Source organism: Erinaceus europaeus, chromosome 12, assembly GCF_950295315.1.
Source record: "Erinaceus europaeus chromosome 12, mEriEur2.1, whole genome shotgun sequence".
Lineage (NCBI taxonomy): Eukaryota > Metazoa > Chordata > Mammalia > Eulipotyphla > Erinaceidae > Erinaceus > Erinaceus europaeus.
Genome location: NC_080173.1, coordinates 85,469,812 through 85,491,359, shown reverse-complemented (window position 1 = coordinate 85,491,359; position 21,548 = coordinate 85,469,812). Strand labels below are relative to the sequence as shown.

The following is a 21,548-nucleotide window of genomic DNA, read 5'->3' as shown; positions in this document are numbered from 1 at the left end:
ACAGTTATGCAACAGACTTTCATGCCTGAGGCTCCGAGTCCCAGGTTCAATCCCCCACCCCCCGCACCGCCATATGCCAGTGCTACACTGTGCTTTGTGATAATAAGAAACAAACAAAAAGGAAAAACGGGCTCCGTTCAAGGCTTTATTCAAAACAACCCGCTCTCCCCCAGTTGGCCTGCTTTTCCTGTTACGGGAGCTGTGTCCCACCGCGGGGAACTGTGACACTGTCGCAAGACATACAGTCTCAGGGGCCCCGCAGGGCAGAACATGCCACCCACAAAGTTATCGGTTCTCTGGGTCACTCACGCCTGTAAAGCGTGCAACGCAAAGGGAGACAGCCCCCTGCCAGAAAGCAAAAATGTATGCTTTATGTCTCCTGCCCCGGGGGGGCGGGGCTTCGGCGCCTCTGACGCAAAGCTGGCAGTGTCGTAAAGAAGCCTGCGGCAGTCGCAAAAGCTCCCGGCTCGGGCTTTCTACTCGGAGCCACTCCGTCACCTCACCGTGCCGTAAAGCAAGCCTGCCCGGCCCGGTCGTCCTTCCATTCCCACCGTGATAGCGATTCATTCCTTTGCCCGGGGATGTTTCATTGCCTGGCCGTGCCGTAAAGCACATCTGCGCCCCCCCCCCCGTCCTGCTCCCTCAGGGTGTCTGTGCACCGCGGTTGCCACGGCGCCGCTAAGCACGGCTGTCGCGCGGCCCCGGTGTCAGCCGAGATGGCGGCGGGGTCGGGTGGGAATGGGGGCTCTGGGGGAGGCCCGGGGCCGGGTGGGGGTGGGGGCGGGGGCCCCGGGCCCAGCGGGGGTCTGGGCAGCGGCGGGGAGCTGCACCCGCGCACCGGGCGCTTGGTGAGTCTGTCGGCCTGCGGGCGGACGGCGCGGCGGCAGCAGCCGGGCCAGGAGTTTAACCACGGGCTGGTGCTAAGCCGCGAGCCGCTGCGCGACGGACGCGTCTTCACCGTCCGCATCGATCGAAAGGTGCGGAGCTGAGGAGCGAGGGGGGTCAGCGCGGGTCACCGCGCGCGGAGCGCGCTGACAGGCCCGGGGCAGCCGGGGGGGCGCGGGAGGGGCGCGGGAAGACGGAGACCGCAGGGGCGGCGGGGTCTCCTCACCCCCGAGACCAGCGGCGAGGAAGGGGGCGCCTGGTGGGACGGTTGCTGAGATGTGGTGGATGAGAGGTCAGGAGACAACGAGGCGAGAAAGCCACCGTCGAAGGGCAAGCTGGCCTGAGCCGGAAGGACAGTCAGGGTGCCTGTCTGCCTGCCTGTCTGTCTGCCTGCCTGCCTGCGTGCCTGTCTGCCTGCCTGTCTGTCTGCCTGCCTGCCTGCGTGCCTGTCTGCCTGCCTGCCTGCCTGCCTGTCTGCCTGCCTGTCTGCCTGCCTGCCTGCCTGGCTGCCTGCCTGGCTGCCTGCCTGCCTGCCTTTCTGCCTGCCTGCCTGCCTGGCTGCCTGCCTGCCTGCCTGTCTGCCTGCCTGCCTGCCTGCCTGCCTGCCTGCCTGCCTGCCTGCCTGCCTGTCTGCCTGCCTGCCTGTCTGTCTGCCTGCCTGCGTGCCTGTCTGCCTGCCTGCCTGCCTGTCTGCCTGCCTGCCTGCCTGCCTGTCTGCCTGCCTGCCTGCCTGCCTGCCTGCCTGCCTGCCTGCCTGCCTGCCTGCCTGCTTGTCTGCCTGCCTGCCTGCCTGCCTGCCTGCCTGCCTGCCTGCCTGCCTGCCTGCCTGCCTGCCTGCCTGCCTGCTTGTCTGCCTGCCTGCCTGCCTGCCTGCCTGCCTGCCTGTCTGTCTGCCTACCTGCCTGTCTGCCTGCCTGTCTGTCTGTCTGCCTGCCTGCCTGCCTGCCTGCCTGCCTGTCTGCCTGTCTGCCTGTCTGCCTGCCTGCCTGCCTGCCTGTCTGCCTGCCTGCCTGCCTGCCTGTCTGCCTGTCTGCCTGTCTGTCTGCCTGTCTGCCTGTCTGCCTGCCTGCCTGTCTGTCTGCCTGCCTGCCTGTCTGCCTGCCTGTCTGCCTGTCTGTCTGCCTGCCTGCCTGTCTGCCTGCCTGTCTGCCTGTCTGCCTGCCTGTCTGCCTGCCTGCCTGCCTGCCTGCCTGCCTGTCTGCCTGCCTGCCTGCCTGCCTGCCTGTCTGCCTGCCTGCCTGCCTGTCTGCCTGTCTGCCTGCCTGTCTGCCTGCCTGCCTGCCTGCCTGCCTGTCTGCCTGCCTGCCTGCCTGTCTGCCTGCCTGTCTGCCTGTCTGTCTGCCTGCCTGCCTGTCTGCCTGCCTGTCTGCCTGTCTGCCTGCCTGTCTGCCTGCCTGCCTGCCTGTCTGCCTGCCTGTCTGCCTGCCTGCCTGCCTGCCTGCCTGTCTGCCTGCCTGCCTGCCTGCCTGCCTGCCTGCCTGCCTGCCTGCCTGTCTGCCTGCCTGCCTGTCTGTCTGCCTGCCTGCGTGCCTGTCTGCCTGCCTGCCTGCCTGTCTGCCTGCCTGCCTGCCTGCCTGCCTGCCTGTCTGCCTGCCTGCCTGCCTGCCTGCCTGCTTGTCTGCCTGCCTGCCTGCCTGCCTGCCTGCCTGCCTGTCTGTCTGCCTACCTGCCTGTCTGCCTGCCTGTCTGTCTGTCTGCCTGCCTGCCTGCCTGCCTGCCTGCCTGTCTGCCTGTCTGCCTGTCTGCCTGCCTGCCTGCCTGCCTGTCTGCCTGCCTGCCTGCCTGCCTGTCTGCCTGTCTGCCTGTCTGTCTGCCTGTCTGCCTGTCTGCCTGCCTGCCTGTCTGTCTGCCTGCCTGCCTGTCTGCCTGCCTGTCTGCCTGTCTGTCTGCCTGCCTGCCTGTCTGCCTGCCTGTCTGCCTGTCTGCCTGCCTGTCTGCCTGCCTGCCTGCCTGCCTGTCTGCCTGCCTGTCTGCCTGCCTGCCTGCCTGCCTGCCTGTCTGCCTGCCTGCCTGCCTGTCTGCCTGTCTGTCTGCCTGTCTGTCTGTCTGCCTGAGTGCGGAGTCCGAGTAGAATTTGGGAGGCTGGAGAATTGGAATGGAGCCAGCCCGTGGACAGACGGACGCTGACAGCTCAGCGGCCGGGGAGGCAGGGCGTGTGGTAGGAGCCCCAGTGCCCGAGCGCAGCCCCGGGTGAAGGTCTGCAGAGGGAGCCGGTCAGCCGAGAGCGGAGGAAGGCCCGGTGCCGGTGGGGCGACCTCCTCCGACCGCTGTCCCCTCACAGGTCAACTCCTGGAGCGGCTCCATTGAAATCGGGGTGACGGCGCTGGACCCCGGCGCACTGGACTTCCCGAGCAGCGCCACGGGACTCAAGGGGGGCTCGTGGGTGGTGTCGGGCTGCTCGGTGCTGAGGGACGGCCGCTCGGTGCTGGAGGAGTACGGCCAGGACCTGGACCAGCTGGGCGAGGGCGACCGCGTGGGCGTGGAGCGCACTGCGGCCGGGGAGCTGAGACTCTGGGTCAACGGGCGGGACTGTGGCGTGGCTGCCGCCGGCCTGCCGGCCCGCGTGTGGGCCGTGGTGGACCTGTACGGCAAGTGCACCCAGATCACCGTGCTCCCCTCCGAGCCGGGCTGCGGCCCCCCCGCCCCCGTGCCCGCAGCCCCCCTCGAGCCCGCCGCCCCGCCTGAAGATTCCGCAGCGGCTGAGCCGGGGACCTCGGGGGACGAAGGTGAGAACCAGCCAGGCCGTGGTGACCTGCCGGCAGAAGCTGGGAGGGGACAGCCAGGGCTAGCAGAGGGGTCTCCCGCCGGTGGGCCCTGCAGCAAGGGCTGAATCCTTATTCCCCTCCCACCCTACCTGGTCCCCAGCCTTCATGGTGTCCCCAGTGCAGCCCCGGCCGGAGACGTTTCCTAACAGCCTTGAGTCGCATAATGGTGAGGGCTTTGGGGAGGCCCTGGGAAGGGGAGTGGGAAGTGAGGTGGGCGAGGGAGGGGCTTCAGGCGAGGGGCAAGAGTGCTGGGGGGGGCTCACTTCAGCTTCTCTCCTCCTCCTCCCTGCTGCTTGGCAGACTTTTCCGGCATGGAGCTGTCCGAGGTGGTGAGCAATGCCATCCTGTCTGCCTACAACGGGGGGCTCCTCAACGTGAACCTGAGTTCCCCACCCGCAGGGGAAGGGTTGGGGCCCATCGGTGCTGCCACCTCGCCCGTCCTCACTTCCAACGACGCCCTGCTCTTCCACGAGAAGTGTGGAACTCTCATTAAACTCAGCAACAACAATAAGACAGCCGAGCGCCGCCGGCCCCTGGATGAATTCAACAACGGGGTCGTCATGACCAACCGCCCGCTTCGAGACAACGAGATGTTTGAGGTGTGCAAGTCTTGAGGTCTGACCGGCACTTCAGCCTTGGGAGCTCAAGTAGGGCTAGATCCCCTGAGGTTGGAAGGGTGGGTCCCAGGAAAGAGGCCAGGGCTGAGTGTCCTTTCTCCGCGCTGACACCCACTGTTGTCTCTCCTGCTGTTGCTGTACCCAAGATCCGTATCGACAAGCTCGTAGATAAGTGGTCAGGCTCGATTGAGATTGGCGTCACCACCCACAACCCCAACAATTTAGAGTACCCAGCCACCATGACCAACCTCCAGTCAGGTACTGTCGGGGTTCCTCGGGGGGAACGAGGCAGGAGTGAGTTCGCTAAAGGGGTCTTCCAGCATGTCGTGGCGGCGGATGATACACAAACCTCTTTAGGGTCCCGTTGCGGGGAACAGAACCTCTTTACTGACGCGGTTACAAGTTTATAAAGGGGTAGCTAGCCATGCAGGGGAAGTAGCCAGCTGGTCAATGAGGTCAATATCTCTTTATAAGGGAAGAGAGAGCAAGGCAGTGAGAGGGTGTGGATGTGATGCGGGAACAGGGAAACAGAAATATAAGGAAGGCGAAGCCCACTAGAAAGAGAGGAGGGGTGGGTGATGCGGCGAGGCTGATAGGAAGGTTGGAATTCCCCCGTGCACTCTGGCCACATCTCGCTCGACCACAGGGCTGGCATGCCAAGGGGAGGCTGATAGACGGACTTGGGGGGGGGTCAGCCACCCATGATCAAGCGCACATCAGACCCACAAGGTATCACCTTGTCAGGGTGAGGGCACAGGACGGGAGGTACTGAGAAAAGGAAGGCCAGACCCTAACCAGGGTGCATGTCCCCCCACTCCCCACCCCCACCAGGCACCATCATGATGAGTGGCTGTGGCATCCTGACCAATGGGAAGGGCACCCGCCGGGAGTACTGTGAATTCAGTCTGGACGAGCTGCAGGTGCGGATGGGCCTGAACCCAGGCCTGGGCCTTTCTCCAGGGAGCCACTGCTACTTTGCAGGCTTCTTTCTTTCTTTTTTGCCTCCAGGGTTATTGCTGCTGGGGTTATTGCTGCTGAGGCTCGGGGGTGCAAATCCACTTCTCCTGGAGGCTATTTTTTCCCCTTTGTTGCCCTTGGTTGTTTTTTTTTTAAACCAGAGCACTGCTCAGCTCTGGCTTATGGAGGTATGGGGGATTGAACCTGGGACTTGAGAGTCTCAGGCATGAAAGTTTCTTTTCATAACCATTATCCATTATGCTATACTCCCACCCCCTTGTTACTTTTTTTTTTTTATAATAATTGTTGTGGTAATTATTGTTGCTGTTATTGCTGTTGCCATTGTTAGATAGGACAGAGAGAAATGGAGAGAGGAGGGGAAGACAGAGAGGGGGCGAGAAAGAGAGACACCTGCAGACCTGCTTCACCGCCTGTGAAGCGACCTCCCTGCAGGTGGGGAGCCGGGGGGATCCTTACTTACACCGGTCCTTGCGCTTTGTGCCACCTGCACTTAACCCGCTGTGCTACCACCCGACCCCCCCTCTTCTTCCTTCCTTTCTCTCTCTCTCTCTCTCTCTCTCTCTTTCTGTTCATTAATGAGGTGGTAAGAGGACCAGAGCAACACTCCTGCACATACAGTGCCCAAGACAGAACAATGCCTGAGAGACTTGTCACTGTCCTGTATGCCACCTCTTGGGCTGTGGGCACTGTAGATCTTTCATGACCTGGAGAAAAGTTTACTTATTTATTTCTGAAAAAAGAACCAGAGCATCACTCCGGCACATGTGATGTGATGCTGGAGGACCAAGCTCAGAACCTTAGGTGTGAGAGTCCACGCGTGCTGCTAGATCTTGTATTCTTTTGCCTGGAGAGTTGGTAAACTAGTTCACTTGGGTAGTGTGCCGCTTTGCCATGCATATGACCCAAATTCAAGCATGGAAGGAAGCTTTGGTCTGTGGTCTCTTTCATTCTTTTTTGTTTATTTATTTATTTATTTCCCCTTTTGTTGCCCTTGTTGTTTTTCAGTGTTGTAGTAGTTATTCTTGTTGTTATTGATGTCATTGTTGTTGGATAGGACAGAGAGAAATGGAGAGAGGAGGGGAAGACAGAGAGGAGGAGAGAAAGATAGACACCTGCAGACCTGCTTTACCGCTTGTGAAGCGACTCCCCTGCAGGTGGGGAGCCGGGGCTCAAGCAGGGATCCTTACGCTGGTCCTTGTGCTTTGCGCCACCTGCGCTTAACCTGCTGCGCTACCGCCCGACTCCCATCTCTTTCATTCTTTCTCTACTTCCTTGTCTCTGTAATAAAAAGGGGGGGTGGGGTCTGGGTGGTGATGCACTTGGTAAAGTGCACACATCACTATGCACAAGGACCCGGATTCAACTGCGCACCCGCACATGTGTTGCAGGTGTCTCTCTCTATTTCTCTCTATCATAGAGGAGGAGGGAAAAAAGAAAGAAAAAGGAAAATATAATAATAATGGCTGCCAGGCTCTATGGATTTGTAGTTTAGGCACTGAACTCCAGCGATAACCCTGATGGCAATAAGTAAATTTAATAATAATAATAATGGCTTATAAAAAGTGAGCGTTGCCCAGCACTTCTGAACTGAGATTTTATTTATTGATTTATTTATGGATAGAGACAGAGAGAAATTGAGAGAGGAGAGAGAGATAGAGAGGGAGAAAGACAGAGACACACCTGAAGTCCGACTTCACCACTCACAAAGCTTTCCCCCTGCATGACCAGGGGTTTGAACCTAGGTCCTTGAGCACTGTAATGTGAGTGTACTTAACCAGGTGTGCCACTGCCTGACCCCCTGCACTGAGACTTTGGAGTCAATGAATTTAGTTCTTTTTTTATATGGCCATCCATGGTAGTGACTGGAAGCTTAAAGCTTGGCTTTGGTGGTTCACTTTTCCTCTCATGTCTGAAATCAGTTTCTCGTTAGTACACTTTTTTTTTTTTTTCTTCATCCAGGGTTATCGCTGGGGCTTGGTGCCTGCACTACGAATCCACTGCTCCTAGAAGCTATATTCCCCATTTTTGTTGCCCTTGTTGTATTGCTGTTGCTGTTGTTGACAGAGAAACCAAGAGAGGAGAGGAAGACAGAGAGGGGGAGAAAAAGACACCTGCAGACCAGCTTCACTTCTTGTGAAGCAATCTCCCTGAAGGTGGGGAGCCAGGGGCTCGAACCCAGATCCTTGCACTGGTCCTCGCACTTCGTGCCATGTGTGCTCAACCCGCTGTGCTACTGCCCGGCCTCTGTGTTAGTACATCTTTTACTTACTGTTTGAGGGTTAGATAAGTTAGTAGAAGCTGGTATAGCTCTGTGCCTGGCTTACGTTAGGCATTCAGGATAGTCAGAAACTCGTGGGAACCTTCTGGAGCCATCCCCCTATGGCCTAGCGAGAAGGCTGGAGGACTGCTCTGCTCTCTCCGCCTGGCAGCTCACTGTTAAATTTCTCTTCTTTGAGTAGGAGGGTGACCACATTGGCCTCACAAGGAAGTCCAACTCTGCTCTACACTTCTTTATCAATGGCATTGATCAGGGTAAGGGGACACTCAGAGAGGGAGGGCCAATGACCAGGCCTTGCAGTGGTGGGAATGGGGGTTGTACCTCATCCTGCCTATCTTGAAGCTTAACCTCCATATGCCTCCTCTCCCCTCACCCCTGCCCCATTCTCTGTGCCGTCTACTTCCACAGGTGTAGCTACTCCATTAACACCCCCGGTGGTGTACGGTGTGGTCGACCTGTATGGGATGGCCGTGAAGGTGACCATCGTCCATAACAACAACCACAGTGACCGTCTGCGCCGGAACAATGCTATCCTGCGGGCACTGTCCCCTGAGGGTGCTCTCCGCCGCTCCGCCCCTGTCACCCAGGCAGAACCCGAGCGCCTGCTCTTCCACCCCAACTGTGGGCAGAAAGCGGCCATTACCCACGAGGGCCGCACCGCCTTGAGGCCCCAGTATGGCCCATGGGGTGGGGAGAAGCCTGCAGAAGGGGATCTAGTGGGATTGGGCGATGGGTGGGAAGGGGTAGGGGAGAGTTTGGTCTGGGGAGTCCAGACAGGAAAGCAGGAGCTCTCTTGGAGTGTGGCATGTAGCTTGTTGACTTGGGCCAGTGAGAGTCAGGTGGGTGTTGCTGGGCTAGGCTCTGACCCACACAGAGTACTCAGGGAGGCCTGAGTCCCACTTGCTGTGCCCTCAGTGCCACTGATGACTTCAACCACGGCGTGGTGCTGAGCAGCCGAGCCCTGCGGGACGGAGAGGTGTTCCAGGTGCGCATCGACAAGATGGTGGACAAATGGGCTGGCTCCATTGAGATTGGTGTCACTACCCACAACCCTGCCTACCTCCAGTTGCCCTCCACCATGACCAACTTGCGCTCTGGTGAGCTTCCGAGAAGGGCAGGGCCCAGTCCAGGTCCTAGGGGAGAAGCTGTAGTCACATCCTTGAGCCTTGTTCTCTGGCCCCTTTGGCCCTTGTCATGCTTGTGTCAGCTCATTGTCTGGTTTGGGAACCAGTTTTTTTTTTTTGCTGCGCCGTGGGAAGAAAGTCCACAGTCGAAGAGCAGATGGGCTGGGGGAATAGCGCGGAGACTGCTACAGAAGTAGAAGATCCTGCCTGCCTTCCTCATGTCTTCGGCCACTGCTGTCTTCACAGGGACCTGGATGATGACGGGGAACGGAGTGATGCATAATGGGACAACCATCCTGGATGAATACGGGCACAACTTGGACCGCCTCAAGGTGGGAGAGTGTGTGTACCGCCGGGCCCTAGCAGTAGGGAAGTAGGCAAGGCAGGGCTGCTATAGGACCAGCCCAGGCAGGAACTCTGCCTGACTCCTCACTCCAGCCCCCCTTCTTCCAAGGCAGGGGACACGGTGGGCGTGGTGCGGCGGGAGGACGGGACTCTTCACTTCTTTGTCAATGGGATGACTCAGGGCCCTGCTGCCTGGAATGTGCCTCCCGGTGTCTATGCTGTCGTCGACCTCTACGGCCAGGCGGCCCAGGCCACCATTGTGGACGACGTGGGTGAGGGCCGGGCTGGGTAGGGCAGGGGGTGGGAGTGGCCTCGGGAGGCCTCAGAGACAAGTGATAGCCTCACGGGAGGTGCCCACCATTACAGAGGTACCCCCAATCCCTGAGCCACTCCCTGAGGGGAACAACCAGGTATCTCCAAGCTCCCCGTCGTCAGGGGCTGGGGGTTCCGACCTGCGCTTCCACCAGCTGCATGGCAGTAACGCGGTCATCACTAACGGGGGCCGCACTGCGCTCCGCCACAACTGCCGCAGTGAGTTCAACGACGCCATCGTCATCTCCAGCCGGTCAGTGCCTAGACCTCTGTGTCCCCACACCCTACAGCCCAGCCTCAGCTACTCAAGTAAGACCTGTCTGATCACCCCTGTCCTTGGCAGGGCCTTACGGGATGGAGAGTTATTTGAAATTGTCATTCAGAAGATGGTAGACCGCTGGTCAGGCTCCATTGAGGCTGGTGAGGGGGGAAATTGAGTGTGAATGTGAGTGTGTGTGTGTGTGTGTGTGTTGGGTGGAGGTGGATAGGGGGTCAGCTCTGACCGACTGCTGCCTACTCCCAGGTGTGACCGCTATTCGGCCGGAGGACCTTGAATTTCCCAATACCATGACAGACATTGACTACGATACATGGATGCTGAGGTTGGACTGCCTGTTTGGGGAACTAGCTGGATGGAATGGGATAGAATGAGTGAAATAGTTTGGGACCTGTGGTGTTGACCTTGGGCAATGACAGACCTTGGGGGTCTGACTGTAGATATATCCCTTCAAGTCTAGGAAACTGCTACCTCCTCCCACCTCTATATGCCCTCAGAGGCTCAGCCTTCCTTTTAGGGTAGTTCTTGGTAGTTTCTCTGGGAAAATCCCAGGGATATGGACTCACCTTCCGCATTAAGACTCTAGTCTAAGGCACCGAAAGGTTCTGACAGAGACTGGGCAGACACTGACCTATTCTTGCTGCTTGCTCCCCAGTGGCACGGCCATCATGCAAGACGGGAACACAATGCGCAACAACTACGGGTGTGACCTGGACGCACTGGGCACAGGTGCGCGCATCGGCATGATGCGAACTGCCAAGGGCGACCTGCACTACTTCATCAACGGCCAGGACCAAGGCGCTGCCTGTTCAGGCTTACCTCCGGGTAAAGGTGACTATTCTGACTTGCCGTGCCACCTCCAGCCTGGCCTGTGCCAGCTACCAGGCTTTTGATTCCCCTCCTTCCCCACCCAGAGGTGTATGCGGTAGTGGATCTCTACGGCCAGTGTGTCCAAGTGTCCATCACCAGTGCCACCGGTCCCATGGACAACAGCCTGGCAACCAGCAACACTGCCACGGAGAAGTCATTCCCCCTGCATTCCCCAGGTTCTGCTGGAAGGAAGGGAGGAGGGGCATTGTTTGCCTGCCATGGGTCTGAGGGAATCAGTTTCCAGGTTAGGGCAATTGTTCAAAGATAGACTGCCAGTGGGAGCTGCTTCCTGTGAGAGGAAGAAACTTGGGTGGGAAGTGGTCAAGAAGTGAGAGGAAGGGGGGCCGGCGGTAGCTCAGCGGGTTAAGCACACGTGGCGCAAAGCGCAAGGACCAGCATAAGGATCCCGGTTCGAGCCCCCAGCTCCCCACCTGCAGGGGTGATGCGTCACAGGTGGTGAAGCAGGTCTGCAGGTATCTATCTTTCCCCGTCTCCGTCTTCCCCTCCTCTCTCCATTTCTCTCTGTCCTGTCCAACAACAATGACATCAACAAAAATAATAATAACTACAACCACAGAACAACAAGGGCAACAAAAGGGAAAATAAATAATAAAAGTAAAAAGAAGAAGCGAGAGGAGGTTACACCTGGCATACAGTGTGATTTCCCCCCCTTCCCCCAAGGGGCTGGGGTGCCAGAAGCTGGGTATATGTAGCAGATGGGAAGGTTGAGTCTGTGGTAAGGGGCATCATATTTTTAAGGGGATATGACAGATGTGACCTTTGTGTCAGCTCCCCATTTTATCCAGAGACTGTGTTCTGTGTCCCATCTGAAGCCTGCTGTCCCAACCCTCCCTCCTTCTGGTGTTGTCTTTCCACAGTGGCTGGTGTGGCTCATCGATTCCACGGTACTTGTGGCAAGAACATCACCCTCGAGGAGGATGGCACAAGGGCAGTTCGTGCCACTGGCTATGCCCATGGCCTCGTCTTCAGCACCAAGGAGCTCAAGACTGAGGAAGTCTTTGAGGTAGACTATGGAGCTGTGATAAAGGGGACTGTCAGACCCTCAGAACGGGGCCAGACTGCTTCTGCCCATCTGCTCCCACCTAGTGCCCACTGATGTTTCTGTCTTCTAGGTAAAAGTGGAAGAGCTAGACGAGAAGTGGGCAGGATCCCTCCGGCTGGGGCTGACCACACTGGCACCTGGAGAGATGGGGCCTGGAATAGGTGGTGGCCCAGGGCTGCCTCCCTCCCTGCCTGAGCTCAGGACTAAGACCACATGGATGGTGTCAAACTGTGAAGTGAGGCGTGACGGGCAGCTCCAGAGGATGAACTATGGCCGGAACTTGGAGAGGCTGGGGGTAAAGTGGCTGGATCCAGACACGGGGGTGGTGTCGAGAGTGGGCATGGCAGGGAAAGAGGCACTGAGCACTGTTCCTTGTCCCACACTGATCCCAGGTGGGGAGCCGTGTGGGCATTCGGCGAGGGGCCGATGACACGATGCATATCCTGGTAGATGGAGAGGACATGGGGCCCGCAGCCACTGGCATTGCCAAGGTAGACCCACAACCTTCCCTGCAGTCCGGGAATGGGGTTGAGGTCTTCCCCCCTTCTCTGATCTTCTGCATCTCATTTGCCCCAGAATGTGTGGGCCGTGTTGGATCTCTACGGGCCAGTTCGCAGTGTGTCAGTTGTCAGCTCCACAAGGCTAGAGGAGCCGGAAGGCACCCAGCCACCTTCGCCCAGCTCAGACATCGGCAGTGAGGGCGAGGAAGACGACGAGGGCGAGGAGCATGGCCTGGGAGTAAGCTGCAGCAGGGCTTGCTGGGCACATGAGTGGGCCACTGGATAGCAGGTCATTTGGGGGTTCGTCATTCCACTCCTGGACAAGCAGAAGCTCTATGTAAATGCCAGTGGGGTGGCATAGGCCTCACCTGGCAACCCTAGCAGCTCAGTTTCTCCTCTACACCAGGGCCAGAATCAAATGGCCATTGTGCCCACAGCCCTTGAGTTCCTGGAGAACCATGGGAAGAACATCCTCTTGTCCAATGGAAACCGCACAGCTACACGAGTGGCCAGCTACAATCAGGGCATTGTGGTCATCAGTCAGCCCCTGGTGCCCCAGCTGCTGGTTCAGGTGGGCCTCCCCTCCCATTCCCAGCTCCTGATCAGAGTGACCCAGGGCTAACTCTCCTGGAGGGGGACCTTTCTGGGTCAAGGTCAGAGTGGGAGGAAAGTCCCTAGGATGAGTTTCTGGGCCCTGACTCCTGCCATGTCGTGGTGGGTTGTAGATGGGTTACTAGTAACTGGCCAGGGAAGCTGTAGGCCAGGACTGGGGTCGTCCGCAGGAGATGCCAGATCCTGTATATAGGAACAAGAAAGGTTTTTCCCAGGAGAGGCCCTTTCTGTTACAAACTAAATGCTGCCAGAAGTGGCCGAATGAGGAGGCTCTAGGACCATGTTCACAGAGGCAACAGCAAGACCACTGATGAATGTAGGGAGAAGACAGTGGGATTTGCAGTGTCTGGTCTCTCTCAGCTTCAGAAGCCACACTCTGGGGGATGCCATCTTCCCCCCTCAGCTAGGATATGGAGCCTGGACCTGCTGGCTGGGTGGCCCCTTCTCTGAAGGCCACGACTGGGGAGGAGTTGCCTTTTCCTCCAGGTACGGATTGACTTCCTGAACCGCCAGTGGACATCTTCCCTTGTCCTGGGAATCATCACCTGTCCACCAGAGAGACTTAACTTCCCTGCCTCAGCCTGTGCCCTCAAACGGGCAGCCTGGCTGCTGCGGGGCCATGGCGTCTTCCACAACGGTCTCAAGGTAGGTAGGGGGCAGAGAGGAAGGAGAGGGCCAGGTCTATGAGCAGGAGGTACTACCACAAAACGGAAGGGGGAACCCAGCCCTTGAGGTAGATTACAGTTATACAGGGGCCTTATGGCCAGCTCAGTGTGAAACACATGCTGTATTATGAAAGAGGTCTTGGGCTCAATCCCCAGCAACCACCCCTACCCCCTGCCCCATAAAATAGCCATGTTTGCTGGACCCTGTAGTAGATGGGCAAGTGCTGTTATGTGGACTGTCTTGAGCTTGCTGTCCACACCTGTGTCCCCAGAGGGTGGAGGTGAATGAAGTAGCTGAAGCTGGAGTGGGGACTAGAACCCAGCCAGTGGGCAAGTGCGGAGGCATAGCTCAGGGTCTGGTGAGCCAGAAGACAGTGGAGAGCAGATTTGATTGCGTGGGGTCTGAAGACAGTAGGTCTCTTCTCCCAGATCTGTGAGAAGTTTGGGCCAAATCTGGACACATGTCCTGAAGGCACCATCCTGGGACTGCGACTGGACAGCTCTGGAGGGCTGCACCTCCACATCAATGGACTGGACCAGGGGGTGGCTGTGCCAGATGTCCCGCAGCCCTGCCATGCTCTCGTGGACCTCTACGGGCAGTGTGAGCAGGTGAGCAGTAACCTAGGGAAGAGGGAGTGCCTGGGTGGCTGAGCTGTCTCAGTAAAGGGGAAGTCTGCTCCCAAAAAAGGAAAGCAGGCGCTGGGGGCTGGTCATACTCTAGCTGCTCTAGCAGACCATCCCTTGTTTCTGCAGGTGACAATCGTCAGCCCTGAGCCAGGAGCTACTAGTGGGAAGAGTGTTGGAACCCAGGGAGACATGGAGAAGGCTGACATGGTGGATGGTGAGTTAGGCCATTGAAACCAGAATTCTACCCCAGTCCCCGCCTGTGCTTCTGGCCCCAGCTGCTGCTACTTGTGCCCCATCTGTGTCCTCAGGCATCAAGGAGAGTGTGTGCTGGGGCCCATCACCCACCACGAGTCCTCTCAAGAGCTGTGAATACCATGCCCTTTGCTCCCGATTCCAAGACTTGCTACTACTTCCTGGTGAGTCCTTACTTCCCCAGAGCCCCCTTGTTCCCTGACCGGCCCAGAGCTCTGGACATCAGTTGGAAGGGGACCACGTGGCTGAGACTGAGGCCAGGAGCCCCAGCACCAAGCCTTCCACTCACTCTTTCTCAGAGGATTATTTCATGCCTCCGCCGAAGCGCAGCCTGTGTTACTGTGAGTCTTGCCGGAAGCTGCGAGGAGATGAGGCCCACAGGCGCCGAGGGGAGCCCCCCCGGGAATATGCCCTGCCCTTCGGCTGGTGCAGATTCAACCTCAGGTACAGTCATGCATCTGTCTTACTGGTTTTTGCCCCCTTGAGAAAGGAGGGTACCAAAGTGGGGCCTGGAAGAAGTGACAAAACTCCCTGTCTAGGGCATGACCTTGGAGAGTCAGTGACTTGCCCTGTCTGCCACCTAGGGTGAATCCACGCCTGGAGGCCGGGACACTAACCAAGAAGTGGCACGTGGCATATCACGGGAGCAATGTTGCAGCTGTCCGGCGGGTGCTAGACCGAGGGGAGCTGGGAGCAGGTACTGGTGTCAGCAGAGGCGGGGCAGGTTGGGCCTCTGGGATAGGAGGGCTGCCCTGACCCATGTCTCGTCCCAGGATCTGCCTCCATCCTGAGCTGCCGGCCTTTGAAGGGAGAACCTGGGGTGGGATTCGAGGAGCCTGGAGAGAACTGTGCACCTCCAAGGGAGGAGCAGCCCCCTCCAGTGCTGCTCTCTCCCTCCCTCCAATACGCTGGGGCCGAGACTCTGGCATCCAAAGTGCAGTGAGTACACAGGAGGGAACAAGGACCACTGGGTTCCTATGGTTTGTCCTTCCTTTTCTTACCTTGTCTAGCTAGTGCTTCATTCTCCAGCTTAGCTGTCTCCTCGTGGATTCATTTAATAGATACCACTGATTCTGAGCTATTTCAGTGAGCAAAGGAAACTCGGTCTGGTGGGACATATGTCTTCTCACTCTAGAATGTTTATGCCTAATAGTTATTTAGTATTTACCTTTTATAAAAAATTTTAAAAATATATTTATTCCCTTTTGTTGCCCTTAGTATTTACCCTTTTTTTTAATAATAAAAAAATCATCTTTATTTATTGGATAGAGACAGCCAGAAGTTGAGAGGGAAGGGATGATAGGGAGAGAGAGAGAGAGACACACACACACCTGCAGCCCTGCTTCACCACTCACAAAGCTTTCCCCCTACAGGGAAAAGTGGGGACTGGGGTTTGAACCTGGCTGTTTGCGCACTGTAGCATATACGCTCAACCAGGTACATGTTACCAGGTACGGCGCCATCACCCAGCCCCATATTTACTTTTTTTTTAATGTGATTTTTGTTTCATTTTTTTTGGACATAGAAATTGAGATGGGGTGGTCCGGGAGGTTGCGCAGTGGATAAAGCATTGAATTCTCAAGCATGAGATCCCGAGTTTGATCCCCGGCAGCACATGTACCAAAGTGATGTGTAACCACTTTCTCTCCTCCTGTATTTCTCATGAATAAATAAATAAATTCTTAAAAAAAAAAAAAGAGGGGGTCGGGCGGTGGCGCAGTGGGTTAAGCGCATGTGGCGCAAAGCGCAGGGACCGGCGTAAGGATCCCGGTTCGAGCCCCCGGCTCCCCACCTACAGGGGAGTCGCTTCACGGGCGGTGAAGCAGGTCTGCAGGTGTCTGTCTTTCTCTCCCCTTCTCTGTCTTCCTCTCCTCTCTCCATTTCTCTCTGTCCTATCCAACAACGAATTGCGTCAACAAGGGCAATAATAACCACAACGAAGCTACAACAAGGGCAACAAAAGGGGGGAAAAAAAAAGAAATTGAGAGGGGAAGGTGAGGTAGAGGAAAGAGACAGAGAGTTACATGCAACACTGCTTTACCACTTGTGAAATTCTGCCATCCACTTGGGAACCAGGGGCTTGAACCCCGTTTCATATGCACTCTAACATGTGTTCTTAATAGGTGGACCACCACCCAGCCCCAGGATTGACTGTTTTTTATTGTTGTAGTTATTGTTGTTGATATCGTCGTTGTTGGATAGGACAGAGAAATGGAGAGAGGAGGGGAAGACAGAGAGGAGGAGAGAAAGATAGACACCTGCAGACCTGCTTCAACGCCTGTGAAGTGACTCCCCTGCAGGTGGGGAGCCGGGGACTCAAACCGGGATCCTTGTGCTGGTCCTTGCACTTCGTGCCACGTGCACTTAACCTGCTGCACCACTGCCAGACCCCCATTACTGTTATTAATATTTTAAATAATTTTTTCTTATATTTATTCCCTTTTGTTGCCCTTGTTTTATCGTTGTTGTGGTTATTATTGTTGTTATTGAAGGACAGAGAGAAATGGAGAGAGGAGAGGAAGACAGAGAGGGGGAAAGATAGATACCTGCAGACCTGCTTCACCGCTTGTGAAGGGACCCCCTTGCAGGTGGGGAGCTGGGGGCTCGAACCAGGATCCTTACGCTGGTCCTTATAGTTTGCGCAACCTGTGCTTAACCCACTGCGCTACCACCCGACTCCCTGTTATTTAAAAACAATTTTTTTCTTTTTATTTATGTATTTTCCCTTTTGTCGCCCTTGTTTTTTTATTGTTGTAGTTATTATTGTTGTAGTTATTGATGTCGTTGTTGTTAGATAGGACAGAGAGAAATGGAGAGAAGAGGGGAAGACAAAGGGGGAGAGAAAGACACCTGCAGACCTGCTTCACCACCTATGAAGCAACTCCCCGGCAGGTGGGGAGCCGGAGGGGGGGGGGCTCAACCTACTGTTATTTTTTAAACATTTTTTTTTATAATTTTTTATTTATTTACTTATTCCCTTTTGCTGTCTTTGTTGTAATTATTGCTGTCGTCGTTGTTGGATAGGACAGAGAGAAATCGAGAGAGGAAAGGAAGACATAGTGGGGGAGAGAAAGACAGACACCTGCAGACCTGCTTCACTGCCTGTGAAGCAACTCCCTTGCAGGTGGGGAGCGGGGGGGGGGGGGGGGTGTCGAACCAGGATCCTTATGACGGTCCTTGTGCTTTGCGCCACGTGCGTTTAACCCGCTGCACTACCGCCCGACTCCCTTTTTAAACATTTTTTTAATTTGCTTTTTTCCCCTTTTGTTGCCCTTGTTGTTTTTTATTGTTGTTGTTGTTATTGACGTTGTCATAGGACAGAGAGAAATGGAGGAGGGGAGACAGAGAGGGGGAGAGAAAGATAGACACCTGCAGACCTGCTTCACCATCTGTGAAGCGATCCCCCCTGCTGGTGGGGAGCCAGGGGCTTGAACTGGGATCCTTACGCCAGTCCTTGTGCTTGATGCCATGTGCGTTTAACCCACTGTGCTACTATTTCATTTTTATTTTTTTATTTTTTAACCAGAACACTGTTCAGCTCTGGCTTATGGTTGTGCAGGGGATTGAACCTGGGACTTTGTGGAGCCTCAGGCATGAGAGTCTCTTTGTGTAACCATTATGCTATGTACCCTCCACCTATGACCCCCATTTAAAAATTTTTTACCCAGAGCACTGCTCAGCTCTGTAGTACAGTAGGGTGAGGGATTGAACCTGAGACTTTGGAGCCTCATGCATGAGAGTCTATTTGCATAGCCATTATGCTATTTTCCCTGCCCTTTATTTTGCCTCCAGGATTATCTCTGGGGCTAGATGCTGGCACTATAAATCCACTGTTCCTAGTGCCATTATATATATTTTTCTTTTTTACTCGATTAGACAGAAAGAAATTGAGAGGGAAGGATAAACAGAGGGAGAGAGACACCTGCAGACCTGCTTTACCGCTGATGAAGCTTCCCTGCTGTAGGTGGGGAGCAGGGGCTTGAACCCTGGTCCTTGTGCAGGTCCTTCCACATAGTACTATGTGCTCTTAACCAAGTGTGCCACCGCCTGGCTCCCTATTTATCAACTTTTTTAAGATAACAAGCTTGTATCATACACACAAAGTAATATTGGGAAGGCTGGCAAAACAACTCATCTGGACAGTGTACTTGCTTTGCATAATTGTGATCCAAGATTGAGTCCAGCCTCCACCATACGAAAGGAAGCTTCATTGATATGCTGTCATACCTCTCTGTCTCCATTGGAAAAATATGACCTGGAACAGTGAAGGCTCAGCAAAGGAAGATTATGGGGGGGGGGGGATACAAGAAATAGGATTGGGTGAACTACATTAGAAGTGGACTTGGAGGTAGGGCATAGCGGGTTAAGCCCACCCGGTGCAAAGCTCAAGGACCCACATAAGGATCCTGGTTTGAGCCCCTGGCTCTCCACCTGCAGGGGGGCATCGCTTCACTGGCGGTAAAGTAGGTCTGCAGATGTCTGTCTTTCCCCCTATCTCCCTGTCTCTCTCGATTTCTCTGTCCTATCCAACAACAGAAATGACAATTATATATATATGGTATTTATTTCCTTCCTTTTGTTGCCCTGGTTGTTTTATTGTTGTAGTTATTGTTGTTGGATAGGACAGAGAGAAATGGAGAGAGGAGAGGAGGGGAAGACAGTGAGGGGGAGAGAAAGACAGACACCTGCAGACCTGCTTCACCACCTGTAGCAATTCCTTTGCAGGTGGGGAACGGGGGACTCGAACCGAGATCCTTATGCCTGTCCTTGTGCTTTGTGCCACTTGCACTTAACCTGCTGTGCTACTGCCCAACTCCCGGCAACAATAATACTAACAACAACAACAGCAACAAAATGGGAAAAATGGCCTCCAGAAGCAGTGGATTTGTAGTGCAGGCACTGAGTCCCAGCAATAACCCTGGAAGCAACAACAACAAAAAAAGTGGGCTTGCATGGGTATATTGAATAATATAGTCTGGACCAGGATAGAGAGCGCACGAGTTATGCAGAAAGACTCACACTTGAAGTTCAGAGGTCCGACATTCAGTCCCCAGCACCGCCATAAGCCAGGGCCTTGCATTGCTCTGGTAAAATAAGCAAAGAAACAGTAAGAGACTAGAGAGAGCTCACTGGGTAGAGCATGCCTTGCCATGTGAACAGCCCAGGTGTGAATTCCAGCAGCACATGGGAGATGTTATGACAGCAAAGGAAGCTCCAGTTTTTTTCTCTCTCCCCCTTCTAAGCCAGGTGTGAGGGAGGTCCAGTGGCTGTATATAGCTCACTAAGTCATATGGTCTGGCAACTTTTTTTTTTAATTGAATAGAGACAGAGAAATTGAGAGGGAAGGGGGAGATAGAGAGGAAAAAGCAGGAACCAGGCAGTGGTGAACCTGGTTAAATGTTCACATTAAAAAAAAAAAAAAAAAAAAAAATGTTCACATTAAGGTGCGCAAGGACCTGGGTTCAAGTCCCTGGTCCCCCCTGCAGGGGGCATGCTTCACAAGTGGTGAAGCAGGGCTGCAGGTGTCTGTCTTCCCCCTCCCCTCTCTACCTTTTCCTCCCTTCTCCATTTCTTTCTCTATCCACAAATAAAAATTAAAAAAAAAAAAAAAGGAAAAGCCACAGAGAGATGCCTGCAGCCTGGTTCACTGCTTATGACGTTTCCCCAGCAGGTGGGGACCAGAAGCTTGAATTCAGGTCCTTGTGCACTGTAGTGTTTGCACTTAATCAGTGTGCCGCCACTTGGCCCCTAAAATTTAATCTAGCAAACCATATATATATATATATATATATGTATATGTATATATATATTTATCAACTTCAAGTACTACTTTATTTGTATTTTATTAGTGAGATAGAAGAGAGAGAACCAGAACTAGACATTACTTTGGTATATGCAGTTCCAGGGATTAAACTCAAGATCTCATGCTTAAGAGTCCCCCACTTTGGGGCTGGGGAGATAGCATAATGGTTATACAAAAAGACTTTCATGCTTGAGGCTGTGAGGTCCCAGGTTCAATCTCCCACACCACCATAAACCAGAGCTAAGCAGTGCTCGTGTGTGTGTTTTAAAAAAGAAAAGGAAATAAAATGAAAAAAAAATAAAGTCCAATACTTTATCCATTGCCAAAGCCTCCCAGACCACCAAGTGCTAAAATTTAAGTTGACAGCTTCATATGGCCCTCAAATTACGTTATAAAATATCTACATGGACCTTGGCAGGAAAAGAAAAAAGTTCCTCACCCTGCTGTAAATAAACAAAAATCTGATCTGGAAACAATGAAACTGTACACGTGAGGCCCCAGTACCACACACAGTAAATATAAAATGGGTCAGATAGACACTAAGCAGGTGAGACTTGAACAGAGACAGGCACTGGGAGAGTGAACGCAAGCCCTTCGGCGGTGGGGAGTGACTCCAGAGCCGTGGGGCGGCGGTGGAGAGAGAACCAGAGGCCTAGCGCCCTATTTCTGCTTGTCGCCCCACAGATTCCGGGACCCCAAATCCCAGCGGACGCACCAGGCCCAGGTGGCATTCCAAGTGTGCGTGCGCCCAGGCTCCTACACTCCGGGTCCCCCTTCTGCTGCCCTCAGAGAACCTCCAGACCCGCACTTCAGCCCAGCCGAACTTGAGTGGGTGACCAAGGAGAAGGGGGCCACACTCCTCTATGCCCTGCTGGTCCGGGTGGAATGAGGAATGAGACCTCGCGACTACAAGCACAGGTGGGCCCTGGGCCCAGGACTCGGAGCGACGACTGCCTCCACCTCATTCCAGATGCACATGCACGGCATGCAGACGCACAGGAGCATGTGGGCGGCTCGGGTTAGGCGGCGGGCGGGGCCCAGCCCCGCGTCCCGGCCCCAGGCCCTGGGTCGCCCCTCTTCATGCACTGATTTGGGGAACACGACTCCCTGTCCCCCCACCCCGTATCACTTAATTTATTTCCGTTTTTGTTCCTGGTTACTGTGAATCCCAGAGGAGTCTCCCTGTGCCCCACACGAAGCTGCTTTCCCGAGGGCCGGCTGGGCGGGAGTGGGGAAGGGCGGGCGCGAGGGAGGGGCCCTCTGTACAGTCGTTACTCTGATTTCTAAGGAGCCAATAAACACCGTCTCGGAACCCACCCCGCCTCGGCCGGCGCCGCCGCCCCGCCTTCCTCTCAGCCACCCGCGGGGTGCGCCAGCTCTGCCAGTTTGGGGGTCTCGCCACCAGAGGGTCGGAAGTGGGGGGGTTGAGCTGGCGCCCAGCCAAGAGGGGCGCCCGGAAGTCCGCGCGGGGCCGCCGCCCCCGGAGCAGTTTGGGCGCAGCAGGTTCCCGTCGCCGCGCTTCCGCCTTTCTCTGCGCACCCAACCCGCGAGGCCCGCGGCGGGCCTGACTCCGGA

General features: G+C 55.5%; 1 protein-coding gene across 7 annotated transcripts; it reads left to right on the top strand.

The window, feature by feature from the left end:
- Positions 1–499: 499 nt before the first annotated feature.
- NEURL4 (neuralized E3 ubiquitin protein ligase 4) lies at positions 500–21,289 on the top strand. Of its 7 annotated transcripts, none has more exons than XM_060204282.1 (29): positions 500–977; positions 3,167–3,611; positions 3,751–3,816; positions 3,951–4,249; positions 4,414–4,525; positions 5,099–5,187; positions 7,705–7,777; positions 7,932–8,196; positions 8,439–8,620; positions 8,894–8,979; positions 9,086–9,260; positions 9,359–9,557; positions 9,648–9,724; positions 9,828–9,906; positions 10,237–10,406; positions 10,496–10,627; positions 11,330–11,475; positions 11,585–11,809; positions 11,907–12,005; positions 12,091–12,252; positions 12,421–12,585; positions 13,113–13,271; positions 13,721–13,900; positions 14,045–14,132; positions 14,227–14,334; positions 14,470–14,614; positions 14,755–14,867; positions 14,944–15,109; positions 20,658–21,289. In XM_060204282.1, exons 1-29 carry the CDS (start codon positions 717–719, stop codon positions 20,860–20,862), a joined length of 4,671 nt encoding a protein of 1,556 aa, XP_060060265.1. In that variant the 5' UTR covers positions 500–716; the 3' UTR covers positions 20,863–21,289. The 7 variants fall into 7 exon arrangements, with proteins under 7 accessions (XP_060060265.1, XP_060060266.1, XP_060060264.1 ...); XM_060204281.1 differs by having other exon boundaries at positions 501–977; positions 10,237–10,412; XM_060204285.1 differs by having other exon boundaries at positions 502–977; positions 9,174–9,264; positions 10,237–10,412.
- The last annotated feature ends 259 nt before the right edge of the window (positions 21,290–21,548 follow it).

Excerpts from the sequence above, each read along its gene's own strand:
- NEURL4 (XM_060204281.1), top strand. The coding sequence starts at position 717 with ATGGCGGCGGGGTCGGGTGGGAATGGGGGCTCTGGGGGAGGCCCGGGG. Across the intron at positions 4,250-4,413 it reads GAGACAACGAGATGTTTGAG|ATCCGTATCGACAAGCTCGT; the intron begins GTGTGCAAGTCT and ends GCTGTACCCAAG. Across the intron at positions 12,006-12,090 it reads CAGCCACTGGCATTGCCAAG|AATGTGTGGGCCGTGTTGGA; the intron begins GTAGACCCACAA and ends CATTTGCCCCAG.